General features: G+C 48.7%; 4 protein-coding genes across 4 annotated transcripts; 2 read left to right on the top strand and 2 right to left on the bottom strand.

The window, feature by feature from the left end:
* Positions 1 to 6,951: 6,951 nt before the first annotated feature.
* On the top strand, positions 6,952 to 7,167 carry TRV_06560 (uncharacterized protein; the record flags this gene model as incomplete). Its single annotated transcript, XM_003019347.1, has 1 exon — positions 6,952 to 7,167. One exon carries the CDS (start codon positions 6,952 to 6,954, stop codon positions 7,165 to 7,167), a length of 216 nt encoding a protein of 71 aa, XP_003019393.1.
* Positions 7,168 to 11,321: 4,154 nt separating this feature from the next.
* On the top strand, positions 11,322 to 12,813 carry TRV_06559 (oxalate decarboxylase, putative; the record flags this gene model as incomplete). The annotated part of the gene is made up of 5 exons (XM_003019346.1): positions 11,322 to 11,445; positions 11,516 to 11,754; positions 11,844 to 12,037; positions 12,093 to 12,435; positions 12,499 to 12,813. The coding sequence occupies 5 exons, from the start codon at positions 11,322 to 11,324 to the stop codon at positions 12,811 to 12,813; spliced, it is 1,215 nt and encodes a 404-aa protein (XP_003019392.1).
* A 2,245-nt stretch (positions 12,814 to 15,058) lies between these two features.
* TRV_06558 (uncharacterized protein) lies at positions 15,059 to 16,696 on the bottom strand (the record flags this gene model as incomplete). Its single annotated transcript, XM_003019345.1, has 1 exon — positions 15,059 to 16,696. One exon carries the CDS (start codon positions 16,694 to 16,696, stop codon positions 15,059 to 15,061), a length of 1,638 nt encoding a protein of 545 aa, XP_003019391.1.
* Positions 16,697 to 17,065: 369 nt separating this feature from the next.
* On the bottom strand, positions 17,066 to 17,410 carry TRV_06557 (uncharacterized protein; the record flags this gene model as incomplete). Its single annotated transcript, XM_003019344.1, has 1 exon — positions 17,066 to 17,410. The coding sequence occupies one exon, from the start codon at positions 17,408 to 17,410 to the stop codon at positions 17,066 to 17,068; it is 345 nt and encodes a 114-aa protein (XP_003019390.1).
* Between the last annotated feature and the right edge of the window lie 292 nt (positions 17,411 to 17,702).

Genomic DNA, 17,702 nt, shown 5'->3' with positions numbered 1-17,702 from the left:
CTATGCAGGCATTGCCAGGAGATGAACCAAGACACTTCGCTGATACGAGAATATCAGTAGATGGGAAAAGGAGGGCTCGACGTAACACTGAATATCCAGGGGGCTCGATCTCGCCGTAGAAGCAGAGGGGCAAGCGAGAATGTACGTGATAAGTAACGCTTGTATGACAAGGTTAAACGGCCATCGAGTCAAGAAAGGATACGTTCGGGCTATGAGTTGAAAGAGGAGGGTGGTGTTTTGATGATTGAAAGGAGAACAAGATCCCTGACAATGAGAAGCTTGACTCTTTGTGCATACCCAGGAGTAATCCAAATGCAAGTAACAAGGAGGAAAACTCCTTCGCCCAGTTAACTACGTTGTAGACAACTGGGCTTTGTTGATCAGATGGTTAGCGGGTGAAGCTGCAAAAGGAATTCTCCTCTTTTTTAGTTGGTCCACATCTCCGATTCGCACGGTCGTCGAGCTTGAAAGAAAAGGGTCCATCACAGCCAGCCGTTAAGGGGGCAAAACCGGAGTTGCGAGATATTCCCTGCGGCCAGCCCCGAGATTGACTTTTTGTGAGTGTGACAGCCAAGTCAACTGCACGGCTTCTGGCGCCCATCACCTCGCACACACCTGGAGGTTTTGGGCATCACACGGCTAACTCTTGCGTCCTGGAGAAACTCCTGGTGTCTTTCACTGATTCCTGACTGGTCACTAAGCGGCGCTAAGACCAATGCCGTTGGGCTCAGAGACAAGAAAAGCCTGGCTTGGAGAAAGGCTCTCCTTTCGACCTTAACAATTTCCGTCAGACCGAACGTCAAGCAAAGCCGCATGCAGGGCGAGAGCCGACAAGGTAGGAACCAACTCCGTAGAGCCGTTAAAATCCAAAACCTCGGTGCCCATATATTGGGGAGACGACAACGATGGAAATGCTGGATGGAATAATAATATAACTAGGCCGGCCACGCAGCAGTCAACACTTTTCGTACCCCTTGCCTCGGTAGCAGCGAGAGCCGCGTGTAAGTCCCACTGTTATCCAGGTGGCCCTCCATAATCGCAGCATACTTTCGAGTAAGTACGTGCACAGGAGTGATCCTTTGGTGCCCTGCACGACCGTGCGAAAGTCCCTTTTTTTAGAGGATACAGAGTAAAGAGGCTGGAACTAGACGGGTAAAGGGACGGATTATCAAGTCGAGGCTTTGGAAGGCTTGTTTCCCTTAGCCCAAGGTCCGAGAGAGTTTAATTACTCATCTGAGACAACCGACAGAGAGGTCGCAGTCGTGGTGTTTGTTTGTTTGTATGGAGAGCGGAGTCCACCTTACGAAAAATCGGTTTGGTTGTCGCGTTGTGGATATCGAGAGCGCGTACAAAGTACGTAGATCTGAAGCCCGGTGTTTGACAATGAGATGTAATGCTCCATATCGGCCTGTTAGCTGCGCTGTCAGTGACATGGAGTACCCATCCAACCCCGTCTCTAATTACCCCGTATACTATGCCATCATCGTTAGATGAGCGTCGTCTTCCAATATTATTCAGTCAGATCATCTGGGGTTCATTATTCGTTAGTTAATACATACTTTGAATTGGTAGTTATTAAATTATTAAACTCGAGTAACTAATACAACCTCAAATTGAGCGACACTTGATGGTCTTTCTTTCTTTCTTTTTTTTTTTTTTTTCTCGCCTACGAAAAGCTGCCAACATTTATCAGAGAGACACGGAGTACTCCGTACGAAGTATGACGAAATCAGATCAAATACTCGCTTATATATGTAACTAACCTGCTTATATAAATATCTATCCAGCAGATAGGACGTTTCAGCACCCAGCAGGGGACCATTTGGGGACCTTCTGCAGTGGGAAACTCCGTCAAATGAAGTGCTAAAATAGGTTGTTTGATGCTGTGGGAGCTTCCTTTTTCCCGGTATAACGGGAGTTGGAGCCTCGAGTTTCAAATCAAGACAGTTCATGCATCTAGTTCCCAAAGACCCCTCCTTGTCCTGTCCGCTCTGGGTAATCGTGCATCACATAGCCTCTTCAGATGGCTAAAAACACGTGGGATGATCGCGGGTGAGGGTCCTTTGGTTCAAGCGCCTGGGTACTATGACGCTGTTGGAACGGCCTGGCTGAATTTCTGAGACTCCCGTGGTCCGAGTATGAGGTGGATTCTAGGAGAGCCTCGGTAACTAGAGCCTCTAACTATGTAGCCCAGTGTATATATAAAGCGCTCTACTCCGGATAACCAGGTATGTAGCAAATTTCCTCTCTTTCGTTGCTGCTGAGACTTTAGGCATATTCCCGGCCATTGCCGAGAAATATCTTTGTGTATGGGAGACCGCAGCGGAAGGTTTCACGCACTTGCACCAACGCCTCCGGATAATAAGTTATCTCATTGGCCTCATTCCCATTCCTTTTAATTGGCGAGGCGAACCTTCCTGTACTCTATATAATATTCGCGTCGAATATTTGTGTAAGCCAAATAGAAAGGAGCATGAGAAGTATGATGACTTGCTGTTGACAAGGTCATATGTCTTGAGGGCCTCGTCGGGTGCACTAACTCCGAGATGGGGCACTGAGACATCGCTTTCAGTACAATAGAAATAGGCATAAACGCTGGCTGTTGGACTGTTCTGTATTTTGGAATATATTCATGGTTACGGAGTACAGTAATTATCGCGAAAAAAAGCCGAATATACATCTCGCATATTCATCCCATGAATATGATTCGTTTTTCATAGCTAGGTAAAGACCCGAGCTATCATCGACATCGAGCCGTATAAGGTGCTGTGTACTCCGTAGTTGTCTAACAAGCATAATAACGGGCAGCGTGACGCTTGATGTTGTTCGTTCAAATAAGCTCATCGGGTAAAAAGAGCCTCTTCCCCTGTTTGGGCCACACCGCCCTTGTTACTAAAAAAAGTATTTGAGCATCCCAACCACCTCCAACCTGATGGAGAGCTACCGCTCCCTTGGTTTATCTTGTACCGCTGCATCATGGACCAGCTGAGAAAAAAAGCCACGCGTCCAAGAGCCTGGTTACTACTCCGTACTGAGAAGGTACCGAGTAACATCAGAGATATTCTAACATGGTGAAAAAGAAACGCTCATGCTTAAAGGGGCGTGAATGTTACTTTTGATGGCGCCGCGCTACTTCGCTGCGGGAGAGCCAAAGCACCCTCTCAGGGGAGGAAAGGGGCCAGCGAAGAATAAAAAATGCAACTTAAGCAAGACAAGAATACCCACGGCCATCTTGTGCTATATATATAAGACCTGGGATGATCATTGGTCAGACCTCGAATGTGGGATCACCTATATTGATTGGGCTGTTCATGAATTGTGCATAGCTCAGTTGCAGCCAAGGGGTTGCAGGTTCACCACGGCACACTGACTGGTTTTCCTTTCCTTTGTCTGGCCACACGATTGCCCAAACGTTGCTCAATGAGAGCATGTTGTGGAGGACTAAACAAGCCGCTATTTATCTGCTGCCAGGGCAGCTGGGAGCCAGAAATTTTGCTCCCTTTCCCCCCTCTGTACGGAGTAGTCGTCGCACTCATGTTTTGATCGTCTCGCAAATTCCAGTAGGACAAGATGGTGGGTCTGGTATCCTGCTCATGGCCATCCTCGGCAGGGATCCCTACTGCAGCATTTATGTTGATAGTACTACTACAACATGGGAGCCTTGTGGGGTCTACGTCAAGCATTGCAACATTTTCCGATGAAAATTGCCAGAACTCCTTATCATCATTTGACGGGCCTAACGGGTACCCAAATGGGACGTGTTCAAGACTCGAACGGAGTGGAAAATATGGTAGCTTTCAAGTTGTCAATCTCGACGATGGCTGCTCTGGTAGGGAAACAAACGTTTTTTTCATACTTTTTTCCGTTTTAAAAACACCCAATATGTCCTAATTGCGAACTGGAAGATCTCCCAAGTCAAGCAGCAGATTATCAGCCTTATTTTGATTTACTTCTCACAACATACACTAACCCTCACCACTTTGTATCATAGTAACGTTGTATGGCAGAGACGACATCGCCGGTCAGCCCTGTTCGTCTTCTGTAACCCAGGTCGCTGATATAGCAACATGCTACAATACCTCATGGGTATGGTATAGTATCGACGAATGCACAGCTCCCGCACCCGGCCAAACAAGAGCACCAGTACCGAATATGTCTCACGATTATACGGGTGCAATCGTCGGGAGCATAATAGGAGGACTGTTTGTGATTGCAACATCCATCATAATAGGGTGGTTTTGTTTCGTTTATCGCCCTCGCCGGAGACAAGAAAAATGCCAGGAACAAGCGACAGTTCATGAAAAAGCAGAGGATATCACGGATCAAAAGCCTGTCTATGGGCTTTCTGATGGCCTAGGAACGACAGTGAAGAGGGTACCGGACGAAAGAATAAGTCGGGGCTTGGGGACAGTGTCAGAGCTGGAAGGATACCAAGCCCCTATCGAGATGGAAGCACATAATCCCACATTCCCCTCCCTGACGTTCGCAAAGGAGGAAGGAGACAAGACAAAAATTGCGAAAACAAATATACACGATTGCAGACTGGGAGTGAATTGTGACGGCCAAGAACCGCCTAGCATATGCCGAGTGTGCTCTTGAGACCACTATACCACAAATAAGATGAAGAGCTGTATATTGGAAACTTGCTATTGTCACCGCCTACGGGCGTGACAGGCTGCAGGAAGTTTAATGGACCTCATAGAAAGGGTATCAATGGGCTGAGAGTCATGGCAGCGCCGCCAAGTTGGTGTAAACCGATCCATCTTCAATTTTCCTTCCACTAATCTCTCTGACTGCCGGCGCAATTTCCGATTGAACGCATGTTTCAACGTCAATTTTGAGTATTTATTCCATCTGCGCTTCATGAAAGAGGGGTTATTAGAACAAATGCATGAAGATGCCCGTCCACATTAGCCATATAAAGCAACAGAGTATGATCTACAGGGGTAGAATCATTCCTCTATCCAAATCGAACCTAAACTTGAATATCTGCGGAGATAAAGAACCGATGATGAGCAATTCAACCAAAAAAAAATCACCAGGGTAATTAAGTATATGCACGGTGCTCATCATATACTTTTATGCACTGTCGTGAATGAGGTGCCAAAAGGATATGTAGGATGCAGCTCCTTGTTGGATTCAGCGAGCATTATAACCAGGTACCACATATAGCACCAGGTAGCAACCTCGTTCTCCGAGTTCAGGCCGATGTGAGCATGGCAACATCGGTGATTCTAAACACGACTATATGCCGGGCCGGCTCCGCCAAGTGGGGGCCCCTATATATCGATGTATGCATTTAGACAAAGTGCTCCCCAGCCTGCTACTAAGACAAATGAAAATGATATGCCGGTATATAGAGTCGGAGAAGAACTTCGTATAATTGGAGACTCGACGCCTGACCATGGAGTATGGTCTGAGAGCCCCATTGGTAGGTGGCTCTCTTGGACACAGCATCCCGCTTGTAGAACTTACAAAGTTCTGAGCAGTAATTAGGGGGTTTATCATTGTAAAGGGTATACAGAAATGGTAGGAGTTTATATTCCTGTTGAGCTTTGAAATGTGCATACATTGTTGTCAGCTTTGATCACAATCCCATGGAGTTGAAGAAGCTGGGCCTTGGGAGATGTTCAGGTCCCAGCCGCTTGCCTATCCATTGAGGGAGCTGACCAGCTCTCGCTGCTAGCTAACAACGGCAAGTGACCGATCAAGTGGAATCAAGTGGAATAATTTTCCGGACTCAAGGGAGCCAAAGGGAGCTCCCCAAGCTTCCAGACAGGGATGTGCGTGATATATCCAAAGCCTGCTCCAGTATTTGTCGGAAGAGTGCCTGATCCCTGTCCCATGCAGCTCCTTCCCCGAGACAGATTCAGGTTTTGTGGAGGGGTTTGTGTTCGAGTATTGTCTCTTAAGGTGGCCCATGTACTCTGCACATTCACCTCCGAAGCAGACAGGGCCTTGAAGCCGTCTATTGAAACCGACCATGAAGCGATAATGGAGGGTTACTTCGTGCGTCCACAAAGCGGAAATCGGGCTAACAACCAGGTAATGGCGATATCGTATACGAGGTGATATAATTCCGGATATCATCAACGGGTTGCATGCATATGCTTACTTATTATTAGCACGAGTTAATATTTGTGCTTGCCGCATCAAGCTCCTATATTATAATATTAATATGGGTACTCCGTAGTTTTTAGTGCCATTATAATGTTAGCGATGGAGCACCTTGACGATTTTTGCAATCAGTATCTCCTGAAGGAAAGGAAGACTTGTAGGACCTCCGCCCCTTGGCTCCACTCGAGACGGCTGATATCAGTGACTAAGTCGGCTTGCCTCGTTTAGCGTTGACAGGGGTAAATGCAAGAAAGCGACTATTGAAGCGAAAAAGCGGCCTAAAGAGCCAAAAACTGGAGGAATTGACGGCTAAACCTTTTTCCCGCCAATTAGTTTGTTAACAATTTCCTTAGCCGTCGTAAAATGAAGGCATGGAGACCGAGGGCATTCCCCGTCTGCATGGTAGCGGCAACTAAACATGCACTTTGACATTCTGCACCAGTCTGGTCCCAATGCCTGAATATTCAGCATGCTCTTCGACAGGGCCACCTTCTTGCTAAAGGGCGCAGTCGTACAAAGCTGTCGTTCTCTGCAGTGTCAAAAATGTTCCGAGTTGGCGCCGTCGGGCCGAAATTCTGGTGCCTGAACCAGCTCGGCTCGGCGACCACAGGGAAGTCATTGACCATGAGCAAACTCTCAGAGGGACGGTTGGTAAACTCGCCGGACGGCGTTTATAGAACACCGGAGGTTTCGCTTTCAACGTTGCTCCAGGAGATGGACGTTGACATATTATCGGCCCAGCCCGTTTGCTCTATTTTGGCTTTTTGTGTCTTCTCTTAGTGCGTGCCAGCCCTGAGCGAGGCCCAGCAAGACGAATGTGGTGGCATATGCATGATGGAGGAGAAAATGGCCTGTGGCTACCTGCTCCGCCAGGCAAAAGAGAACAAGAAGGCCTCGACCACGGTCCGTCAGTGTACGGGAATACAGGACGGGAAGGGACGGAGTGCTCAAAAGGATGAACCATCACAGAAGAGTTCAAACCCGCTCAGCGAAGGCATTATTGGCGGCTTAGGCGAACGTATGTATGTATATTCACGGCGCCATGGCTGAACAGCACAAGAGAGTAAGAAAAGAAACAAACGGGCCTTGATTCGAGTAATCAGGACAAATGCCAATGCTTGAGTATATGCAAGTATGCATTTGAGGCCATATTCAGCTTGTTGCTCGTTTCGCTTCGCTTTACCAAGCTTGCTACGTCTGTAAAGGAGAGCTGGCTCCGTGGGCGGCGGCCGCCATGCCCGAGGGATTAGTATTATTGAAACGTAAACCCTCCGTGTTGTCAAGTGCAAGTGTATGCCCATGTTGTACGACCAGCCTGCAAGGCGTTCCCACAGCCTGGTAGAGTAGGATTTTAGCAAGCAGATCTTGCCACATATCTGACATGAAAATAATGTCTCCGGCTATGTTTAGCAGCAGGCAAAAAAGAAAAAAAGGAAGGAAAAAAGGGAGGAAAAAGGTGGCGCCATATGATGATACATTCGCCTGCACTGGCATCGTGGGGGAGCAGGTATGGAGCTTGGCTTGAAGGTGAAGGGATATGGTGCGTTGCGAGCATGTTCGTGGTTCATTTTGGACTCTGCAGACGTTCTCAAGGAGGTGAATGGATGCATGTACGGTGAGATTCTTGGCTTGCCTGGATGGTAATGCATGACCGCATGGCTGTTACGTATCAAGAAATCGAGAAGGGTCAACCAAGGCCAACGAAACAAGCCCAGAGACGAACAAGGAGATTTGTTGATGAAGCGCTTATGCAGAGGGACGAGGACGAGGGCTGAGGACGAGATATTCGGTCCAACCCGAGGCCATCCTGATTTACAAACCGAATAGAGACCGCCAGTATCCAGAGGTCTCTTGATGGTTCCACAGATCAAGCGGATCATGTAGTCATCCGCATAGTTAAAAAAATATGTAGTAGATATACATGTAGGCAAATCGTGTAGGCCAGATGCAAATGCACTGCGCGTTCCCTGGTCATCGTTAACGGTTTTCCACAGCTTCTTGGACACTGTATCTCCGACTCCATGGGGAAACTTTGCGCACGTCTATCATCACCCTCACCCCTCGTCTTACTACTGATGGTGGTCTTTAAAAAAAAAAAAAAAAGGCCATCACATCGTGATACCAAAAACAAAAAATAGGGCATCGTAAATAAAAAAGAGGTCGGTGCAGAAGCTCCCATCATTGACATGGTGTTGAGCCAGGCGGAACTCCGTAGTTTGTCGATTCCTGGACAGGGGAAGGGTGGTTGGAGCCATATCCCATCCTATGAAGGAGAAATGGTGGATAACAGTTTCCCGAGTGAGGAATGTTGCAGCCGTTCGTATCGATTGACTTTCATAGGCCAATCTCTCGGCCAGGAGAACGAGGTTGGGTCAAGGATCAGGGAGTCGTGGGAGGGAGGGATAAGGGAAGGGCAGACTCGTTCCAGGGGCCATGAAGGAGAGATGGTGGAAACAGGAGATCCCCTTACTGGTGGATAATTTTCCCTTCCCGATACGACCTCTCTGTCCGCCAACTGAACAGGCAGATCCGAGCAAGGAAGGGCAGGCTAATTTCCAGTTCGCCCAGGGTCAGGTCAGATAACGAGCATCTTCTCTGTTTGATCATCAGGCGGCGAGGATCATTTCTAGGATGCAGTAGCAAGAACTTGGCCCTGCTGACGGTGAGATTCCCGCTGACCAGCTACACGATGTTCACTGCACGGTCCGTCGCTGTCCCCTTCCATCCCGCGATCTCTCTGCCAGGCAAGTCAAGATTGTTCAACCCCAAAATGAGTAGATGATGATGCACGCCCTGTTTTGGTGTTCGTTAGTTAAGCTGAAGAATCCGCCTTTTGTAACTTCGTATTGTCCTTTGCTTTTTCTGTTATTTTGCTTTTTGCTGTTGGCTTTTTTTTTTATATCTTTTGTGTTTTATTTTATTTTCGGTTGAGCCTCGGGATACCACGTGACCTCTATTTTGGGGTTAGCGTCTTTCTTATTTCTTCTTCGTTTCTTCAACGTCCAGGAAGAAAAACAACAGCAAAGACAGCAAAGGACCGCAGCAGACGGGGCGACGGAGCTGACGAGGCAGAGGCATCACAAAGGTGGATGTGGATGGAAGGTTGATTTTGCGTGAGTCTCACTGTCGCGGAGACTGCTGCCTCAGGATGTTCTAACAAGCAGCGCAGACGAACAAAAGCCGTGGACAGACTGGGATCCTGAGACCCATGCACGCCGAGGCGGACCCCGGGGGACCATCCTTGCCAGAGGATAGCCGAATTTACCCCTTTCTTGTCCATGGGTCCGTTGCTCTCGAGAACAGCGCTGGTTCGTCGTTCGTATTATTATACTTCCACCAGCCCCAGAATTCCGTGGATGGCCACCGAAGCTTCTGAAGCATTGGCTTACGTCGCCAAGTGGCGCCCAGCACCCCCAGGCTGGGGTTCAAGTATAATCTGACTGGCCTTCATGCACAGAAGCAGCAAGGAGAAGTGTAAGATAAAAGAACAAGAGAAAATACACAGAGCAACCTGGTGAGCTTCCAAGAACCAAGGAGTCCGCTCTTCTTATATACAGTACTTACATATGGAGTACTGACTCAGGCGGTCTTGGTGGATGATCCGAACCAGCCGACCGAACGGATTCCCACGGCACTTTTCTTCGTTCCCCTTGACCAACTCTGGTTGACGTTGGCCAGCAGACGGGAAGACCAGGGGTGAACTCCCGAACTGCAGCAATTCCGAGTTCTTCTTTCGACGCTGTTCTCGGGTTGTGTCGTGTTTGCTTTGTCAGTCATGTTCTCGCGAGCGCAAACGCTCGTTCCCTAAACGGAAAATAGGTGTAACACTACCTTTGGGGAGCTGATCATGATTCATTATTTTCCTCAGTCAAACATATACGGAGCCGTCCTCTTACAGACGGAGAAGCGGAGTTTGGGTCTTTGTGGTAAGTGTAGACGCGGGAGACGATCATAGTTATCCTTACGCATCTGCTTTCTACCTCTGACGCCTGAAGATATGCCCTTGGCCGAAACTGGTTTATTCTGATTGACTCGACTTCCATCAATATCCAAGTCGGCTGGAGCACATCGCACGTAGGTAACAATCAGGCATCACCATCCTTCCAGAAGCCAGAGAAGGCCCTGAAGCACCCTCCAAGGTCGTGGCATCCCATCACGTGGAGTCGTAACCTCGTTGCAAATCAAACTGAGATTGTTGTCCGAGACGACTGTGGTGGAGGCTAAGTCCCTGGCTTAGCGTGCTATCTATAGCCCGCTCGCCAACCATGTGGAGGAACCTCTCCAGCAAAATGTGGAACCGAAATTGAATGGGATAAAGTTGAAACAGCAGACTTTTTAAAGCTTGAGCCTAACGACCCCGCCACATACTTCTATGTAAGCCGAGTCTGCCACCCCCGTACGGGTACCCCTACTTATCCCCATGGGATGCAAAAAAGGGCAAAAAGAAGCAAAGTGATTAAAAAAAGCAAAGCTGTATAGAAGGAACATCTTCAAAAAAAAATAAAACAAAAAGGCACCCAAAAGGATTGCATTGCAAAAGAAAAAAAAAAAGCAACAAACTTCAACAGGGTCCGAAATAGAGCTCCATGCTCCAATTTTTTCTTTCTGGCTGATTTAATGAGACAAACACTAGGTGTCTCATACGATTCTTCCTCGCAACGAAGTTGCTCTTGAATGTCCTTGGTCTTCCTTAGCACTCGGGTTCTTCCTTTTTCCCTGGCTATCTTTGCTTTTCCCTTCGATCTTTTGGCATTCTCTCGGCCGCTCTGGGCCAAAAGGTGTGAGTAGCGTTTCCGCGGGCCGACATACTGTTTCAATCTGACCAGCAGAGACCAAGAACGGTATTGGTAGAGGAACCAGGGTGGAGAGGGGGGGAGCGTAGCTAGGCGCATGATAGGCCCTGCCTGGCGGATACCAGTGGCCTTAGCCTTAGCCACGTTCAATACGGAGGCTAAATATATATATATTTATCTTCCTTCCACTGTCAACAGATTTTACATAAATAACCACTCCTCCAGCCCGTCAACAACAGTTCTGTAGATCAGAATTCATATCCACTCCTTTTGAGGATAACAAGTTATCCAACCTCCTTCCAACCACCCATCGACCGTCGGGGGTTCAAACGGGGGATTTCATATCCTTTGCGTTGACGCAATTCAAAAAGTTGGGAGTCTTTCGCACCGCAAATACATAACGCACACAAAATGAAGTACAGCACAGTATTGGTGGCCGCGCTTGCTGCCATAGCAGATGCTACCATCCCCATTCCCAAGGGCGGAGTTCCTGGCCAACCTATCCAGGAGAGCGGAAAGGGAGCTGTCTTTTCTGGTATGATATTCCAGCCTTCACCCCCCTTACCAACCTTGCCGAAGGCCATTTTACTCATTTCGAATGTCAGGTGGTACCAACAATCAGCTTGACCTCCAGAATCCAAGCAATATCGGCGGTCAGCCAGCTACTGATAATGGCCTTGTTCCCAACATGAAATGGAGTTTCTCCCTATCCAAGACACGAATGTTGTATGGCGGTTGGATCCGTGAGCAGGTCATCCAGGATCTACCAACCAGTCATGACATCGCGGGTGCCCAAGTCCATTTGATCAAGGGTGGTATCCGACAGATGCACTGGCACAGAGTTGTATGTTTTAACACATCTCCACCTTTCGTCCTTTTTTTTCTGCAAATTGGATCAGACCACAATTGTATACTGAGACTTTTATTTTCTAGGCTGAATGGGCTTACATCTACGCTGGTTCATTCCTAATATCTGCCGTCACTGAGGATGGCCAGTTCCAGCTTGACAAGCTTGGAGTTGGTGACATGTACTACTTCCCCAAGGGAGCTGCTCACTCTCTCCAGGGTCTCGAGGACGAGAACGAGATTTTACTGATTTTCGATGACGGTGACTTCGACCGTGTCGGGTATGTTTTTAAGCTATCCCTTGATGTTAATCGCATGCGACTAACTGCTTCTTAGAACCACCTTCATGGTTGCCGACTGGATTTCGCACACACCAAAGGACGTTCTGGCCAAGAACTTCGGTGTCCCACCCAGTACCTTTGACAAGACCTACAACCCCGACCTCGCCCTCATCAACTCCACCATTAGCACCAAAACTGTCGAAGGTGGCAATGGCGCTCTCACTGGCAACAGCTCCTACACCTTCCACATCTCCAACGCTCCAGAGATCCAGGTTCCCGGTGGTGGTGGTACTATCCAAGTTGTTGACTCTAAGAACTTCCCGGTCTCCAAGACCATTGCTTGTGCTGTCGTCCGCCTAAAGCCTGGTGGCATGCGCGAGCTTCACTGGCACCCAACTGTAAGCTTTCCTTTGAATGCCTTTGCCTCTTATTTTAATCTCATCTAACTATTTATCGTATAGGCTGAGGAGTGGCTCTACTTCCACAGCGGAAATGCCCGTGCTACTGTCTATATCGGTGGTGGTCTTGCCCGAACCTTCGACTTCACCGCTGGTGATGCCGGTGTTTTCCCAGACAACTCTGGCCATTATATCGAGAACACCTCTGAGACCGAGGAGCTTATCTACCTTGAGCTCTACAAGGCCGACCGTGTCGCTGACGTCTCCCTCAGCCAATGGCTCGCCCTTACTCCTTCAGACATCGCTGCTGCCGCCATCAATGTACCAATTGAGGTCATTGAGCAGATCAAGAAGGACAAGCAGTACATCGTTTCCTAAACGTGACACACGCGGAGGTGCAGGCACCTCAGACTACCCTCTGAGAACAAACACCTTCATTTTTACTTCCCTGTAATTTTTTTTATCAACCCTTTCTCTCTCATACCCGCCACCTGTCCGGCCTGGATACACTAATGACTACACTCTCACCCCTCGATGGTTTCTTTTCTCTGACATATCTTGCCTGCACATAAGCTGTTCGTCATCTGCTGGTACAACCTCTTTCCCTTTTTCTCTGCCTATATATATATCCTTTCTGTTCATGTTACGTCTATTAGATCTGCACATAGCCGACCTCCTGTCTTCTCGTCTATATATCTCTGAGCGACATACATACGCTCTCCATCTCCTTACATCTCTTTTTTCTTTTTCTTTTTAGAACCAAAACGAGAAAAAATTCACAAAAATACTCAAAAAAGAATGTTCCAAGTATTCAGTACATAGAATCAAATTACCATGTCTTACCATTCGAGAGACCAAATCTCACCTTTCAACGGCGCATACAAAGCAAACCATGGACACGCCCCTTTTCAGCTCCCAAAGGCACATGGCCTTCTCTTTTTTTTTTTTCTTTTCTTTTCGTATGAACAAGCTCTGCACTATCCTGCAACCTTCCTGTCGAAAAGTGCGGTGTACATATACAAGCTCCGCTATCTTCCGGCTTCGATGCTCGGCAGCAGAGGCAAAGTACCCGGGACCTCCGTGTACATACTTGATGGAGGCGCATATCACCCGTCAGCCTTGTTGTCCATAACGCCCCGTCAAACACGCAGCTTTACCGTCCCATGACGAAGCCGCATCTATCAAAAAAAAACACGAAGGGACAGCAAAAAGCAAAAGGAAGCAGGCCGACTACTCCTACACAGTCATCGCGAAACGGAGTACCTCCGTTGGTACGACGTGTTCCTCCCAGCCTCAAGGGAAAGCCGAACGATTGTATCTATTTCTGGCTACGGGATCGCGGTACCCAATAGCACAGTCGAGAGCAAAGCTGCCTCGTATATCAAGATCCCACGTCTCCATCGGCTTGTCTCCAGGCTCCTCCTCCTGCTGGGGATCGGGGCCATCCAGCTGTATCTGTCTCAAGGCGGAGTCGCATTATTAGCAGCCGCACCAGACCAGAGCGAGGCCAGGCAGCAAACCAGAGGGCCAGCTCCTCGTCCTGCCTTGCTGGGTTACAGCTCGATATTCTCCGCTGTTAATCCTCTGCTGACCTTGCCACCGAAACTCTCTCGTGGTTGAGGAGACCAGACAGACACAAATAATGAACTGCCGGGCCATGCACCTCCTAACCACGTTTAATTGACGGAGGCCTCCTCCAGGACCCGAATATCAAGGATCACGGACAGCTTCTCGGCTCATGCTGACTGCAGGAGGCCATGCAAGAGATGCCGAGTGTACATCAGCGTACATCAGCGTGTACATGGATGGATGTGTGTGTGTGTGTCTGCAGTGCTTACTCTGTATATGACCATCCCAGGAACAAGGATAGGCGTGGAAATGCATACATATAAGGCGTCGAGAGACAGCAATGCCGTTACGTTACGAGAAAGCAACTCGTTGATGTGCCGGGCTAGGATTATATGCGTGATGTACCCGGTGTACTCCCATCCACAAGGAAACGGTGCTTATCTTTTCAAATCCGTCGAGGAAGAGCAAGACAGAGCAAGCATGTCGAGGAAAAATACGACCATACAGCAGCATGCGATGGCAGGAAGTTGGTTGCAGACCAATACATATGGCATGGCAGCGCCGGGATCTTTTGATGGTGGCCTGAGAGGCCTGACCCACAGTTAATACTTCTGGGACAATATCGTTCTGGTTCAACGATCAATTTATGATAGAAACAACTATGGTGTTTAGTTAATAAGTAGAGAATAGGTATGAAGTAACTATGGTCGGCACCCTCGAACTCCTCATAAACGATCCATCCAAACACATACCCGGCATCCCAGCGTCATCGAACACGTTAACTATTCAAGCATCAAGCATCTGTAAAATCTGTAACCCCTTCTTCCTCCTTCGCTTCCCCACACTTCACTACTTCGTCCGGCCGAAAATCATACTTAACCCTGTCATGATCGAACATCAACATAAAAAAAAAACATGGCAGGAGATATAAAAAGAAACATGTGTCAAAGCAAGTATCAAAAAGTTGCAGATATTCACGGCAAACCTCGGGGACTTGCATCTCTTTCCCCTTCCCTTCTCACCTTCTCACCCCTACCTATGGGACCGCAGTCCCTCACAAACCCTTCCACCGTGCCCAGCCCGCAGCTTTAATTTCCTTCGATTTTGAAGGTTGATGGCCTCCTTTGTTCTTGGACGGGGATGATTCACTCTCATCTGGGATGAGGTCACCGCCCCTCCCTTCTTCTGCAACTTTCCCACTGACCTCGCGACGGCGGCCAACTCCCAAGCCGGCTAGATAATTTCCGTACCCTGGCGAGCCGGAACCTAGATCTGGGCCAAGGTCGATGCCAGTGTTGCTAACAACTCGTCCTTTGCGGTCAGTCTCACCTTTGCCGACGTGCGACTCAAAGTTGTCATCAGCGTCATCAGTCTCTCCTCGGAGAGATTCGTAAGCTGACACTCGGCCGCTCTTACGTCTCCAACGGGATGACAGTTTCTTGTTGCTACCAGGGGACGGAGTGTTCTTTGCAAGTTCCCCATACGAGCGTGACTTACTACCAGGCGTAGCTTTGGAAGGGGTGGCAGATGGGTTTGGAAGGTTAGAAAGTACCTCACGACGGACATCGCTTCGAGCAGCTTCCTTGCTCTCCTCCTCTGGATCCAGTGGGCGGGGAGTTGGCGGATTCATGGATAGTGGATTCACCTCCAGACCAGAATTGTGGTTGAACTGCTCAGTTTTGCCTTTGGAATAATAACGCTCGCCCTGGCTTTGTTGATATCCAAACATATTGTCTGATTCGTTGGGATTAAGGATTGCCTCGTCTTCATCGTCGTCGTCGTCATCTACAGCAGCGTATACTCCTCGGTGTCGCAGAACGGTACCACTTCGTTGAATCAGATCATCATCTCCCTCGAAATTATCGTCCCAGATTGCATCTTCATCGTCCAGCGCTGGGTTACCGACAGAATCTCTGAATGGCGAAGCTCCTTGAGCATTCAGCTCAGGCGATGGAGGATTTGAAGGATACGCCTCCCAGTTAGAAGATACACTTGGACCACGGTTCTGGATATCTCCAGACGATGGCCGGGATTGTGTGGTGGACGGCGGAGTATGGAAAACAGCGGACTGGGGCCTGGATGATCCGTTTCCTCTCCCCTTAATGGTGGTGCGAGAAATGGGTGTTTTGGGTCGACTAGATTCCTCATACTGGCGAACCTGTTGGCTTGGGAGATCAGAACGCGAGCGACGGTGCGACTTAGCAGAGTAGTATGACGACCGGTCATCTACCTGCTTCTGGGGCTGGGTGGTGCCTGTGAGAGTCACTCCGGAATCGGTCCTTGTGTGCGCAAATGGCACCGTGCGAGTAGCTGGCAGGATGGTGTTGTATGGATCCGTCTCAGACGAGCCAATTGTGCTTTGACTAAGATGCTTCTCGGCTATCTCAGATCTGGTGCGCTTATGCGGACGGGCAGTTAAGTTATCTTCCAACGGGTTCATGTCTGGTGGCAACTTGGTTATCTTGCGGAACACCACCGCCAGATAGATATCCACAATCAACGACGCGAGATGAAACCCACCAACTGTCATGGCAATGAGAAACGTAGCATAGATGATCTTCGCATTGGCATTGTCGTCACTAAACAGTGTCTTCCAACCATAGCTCTTCGATTCATGTTCCGTTCGGGAGATCAAGGCAGTGAATACGTAGAAAGGAATCAGGCCAGCGTCCAGCACTGCTGCAAAGAGCATGTAACTTGCCGTGGAACCAGGAGTACGGGAGGTCGCAGATCGACAAAGATGGAAAACTGCGTAGATCGTGTGCACCATTGAAACCGCGGGCTAGTTGTTTGATTGTTAGGCGGTAGACGATAAAACGTAAAATATATATAAAAAAAGTAGTATCAACCTACCCCTATCCGGATAATCCATGCTACCTGAGTTGTCGTGTTGTTGATACAGATAACGCAGAAGAGCATTCCCATAACCCCAATGAGAGTCAAAGCTCGCAAAATGAGCTGGAAAATTCGAGCATACTTGACATATTTCTTAACATTCGGGCTCATATTTGTGATGGGTTTTCTTCCGGTTGGAAGGACCGCGTACTAGCAGGCTCAGGTGTTAGATTTCTTCGAGGCTGAAACATATAAACGGCAGAGTAATGTTAGTTACCGAGTCCGGATGCTGGTTGAAGTTGACCAAGGGCCCATCTTTCTTTGGCTTCTGCGGCCGAGGCGCCCAGCTGTTCAGCGTAACAGCCTTGGGGTTGAAGTCAGCAACCTGTGCGGACTTGGGATAGAGGGATGGCGGGTCGTAGAGAAACGGCGGCTCAATCTTCCCCATGGCCACTGCTGTAAAGTTGCAAGCATATACTAAGGAATGTCTGACTGTAGAGATGCTGGTGCCGTTGTTTGTTGAAACAACATGGCTGTTGTCTTCAAGAGCGCGGGCCGAGCAAAAACACAGCTGTCAGGATTGTTGCCACGGCAACAAGCGCCTCATCCGCTCGCTCCCAGCCTCAACGTTTAGCCGCGCGATTAGCGTTGCAACTAGCTCGACAGGCATCTGGTCGTCCGCGAAATAGGCATCCATTTCGACCCTGCAGTGCTATGAGATGATGGCGACGACGTTGGCGATGTTGTTGGCGATGTTGCTGTGTGGCCGGTCGTCGGATTAAGCTTAACTAACTTACCAGATCGAGTTGGCTAAAAGTGTTATCCAAAGACGGTTATTCCAACGTCCACCGTCCGCCTCAGCG

The sequence above is a fragment of the Trichophyton verrucosum genome (assembly GCF_000151505.1).
Source record: "Trichophyton verrucosum HKI 0517 chromosome Unknown contig00739_1.f1.exp, whole genome shotgun sequence".
NCBI classification, from domain to species: Eukaryota; Fungi; Ascomycota; class Eurotiomycetes; order Onygenales; family Arthrodermataceae; genus Trichophyton; species Trichophyton verrucosum.
Note: the sequence above shows the minus strand (reverse complement) of the source record. Positions and strands in the feature narration are given on the sequence as shown.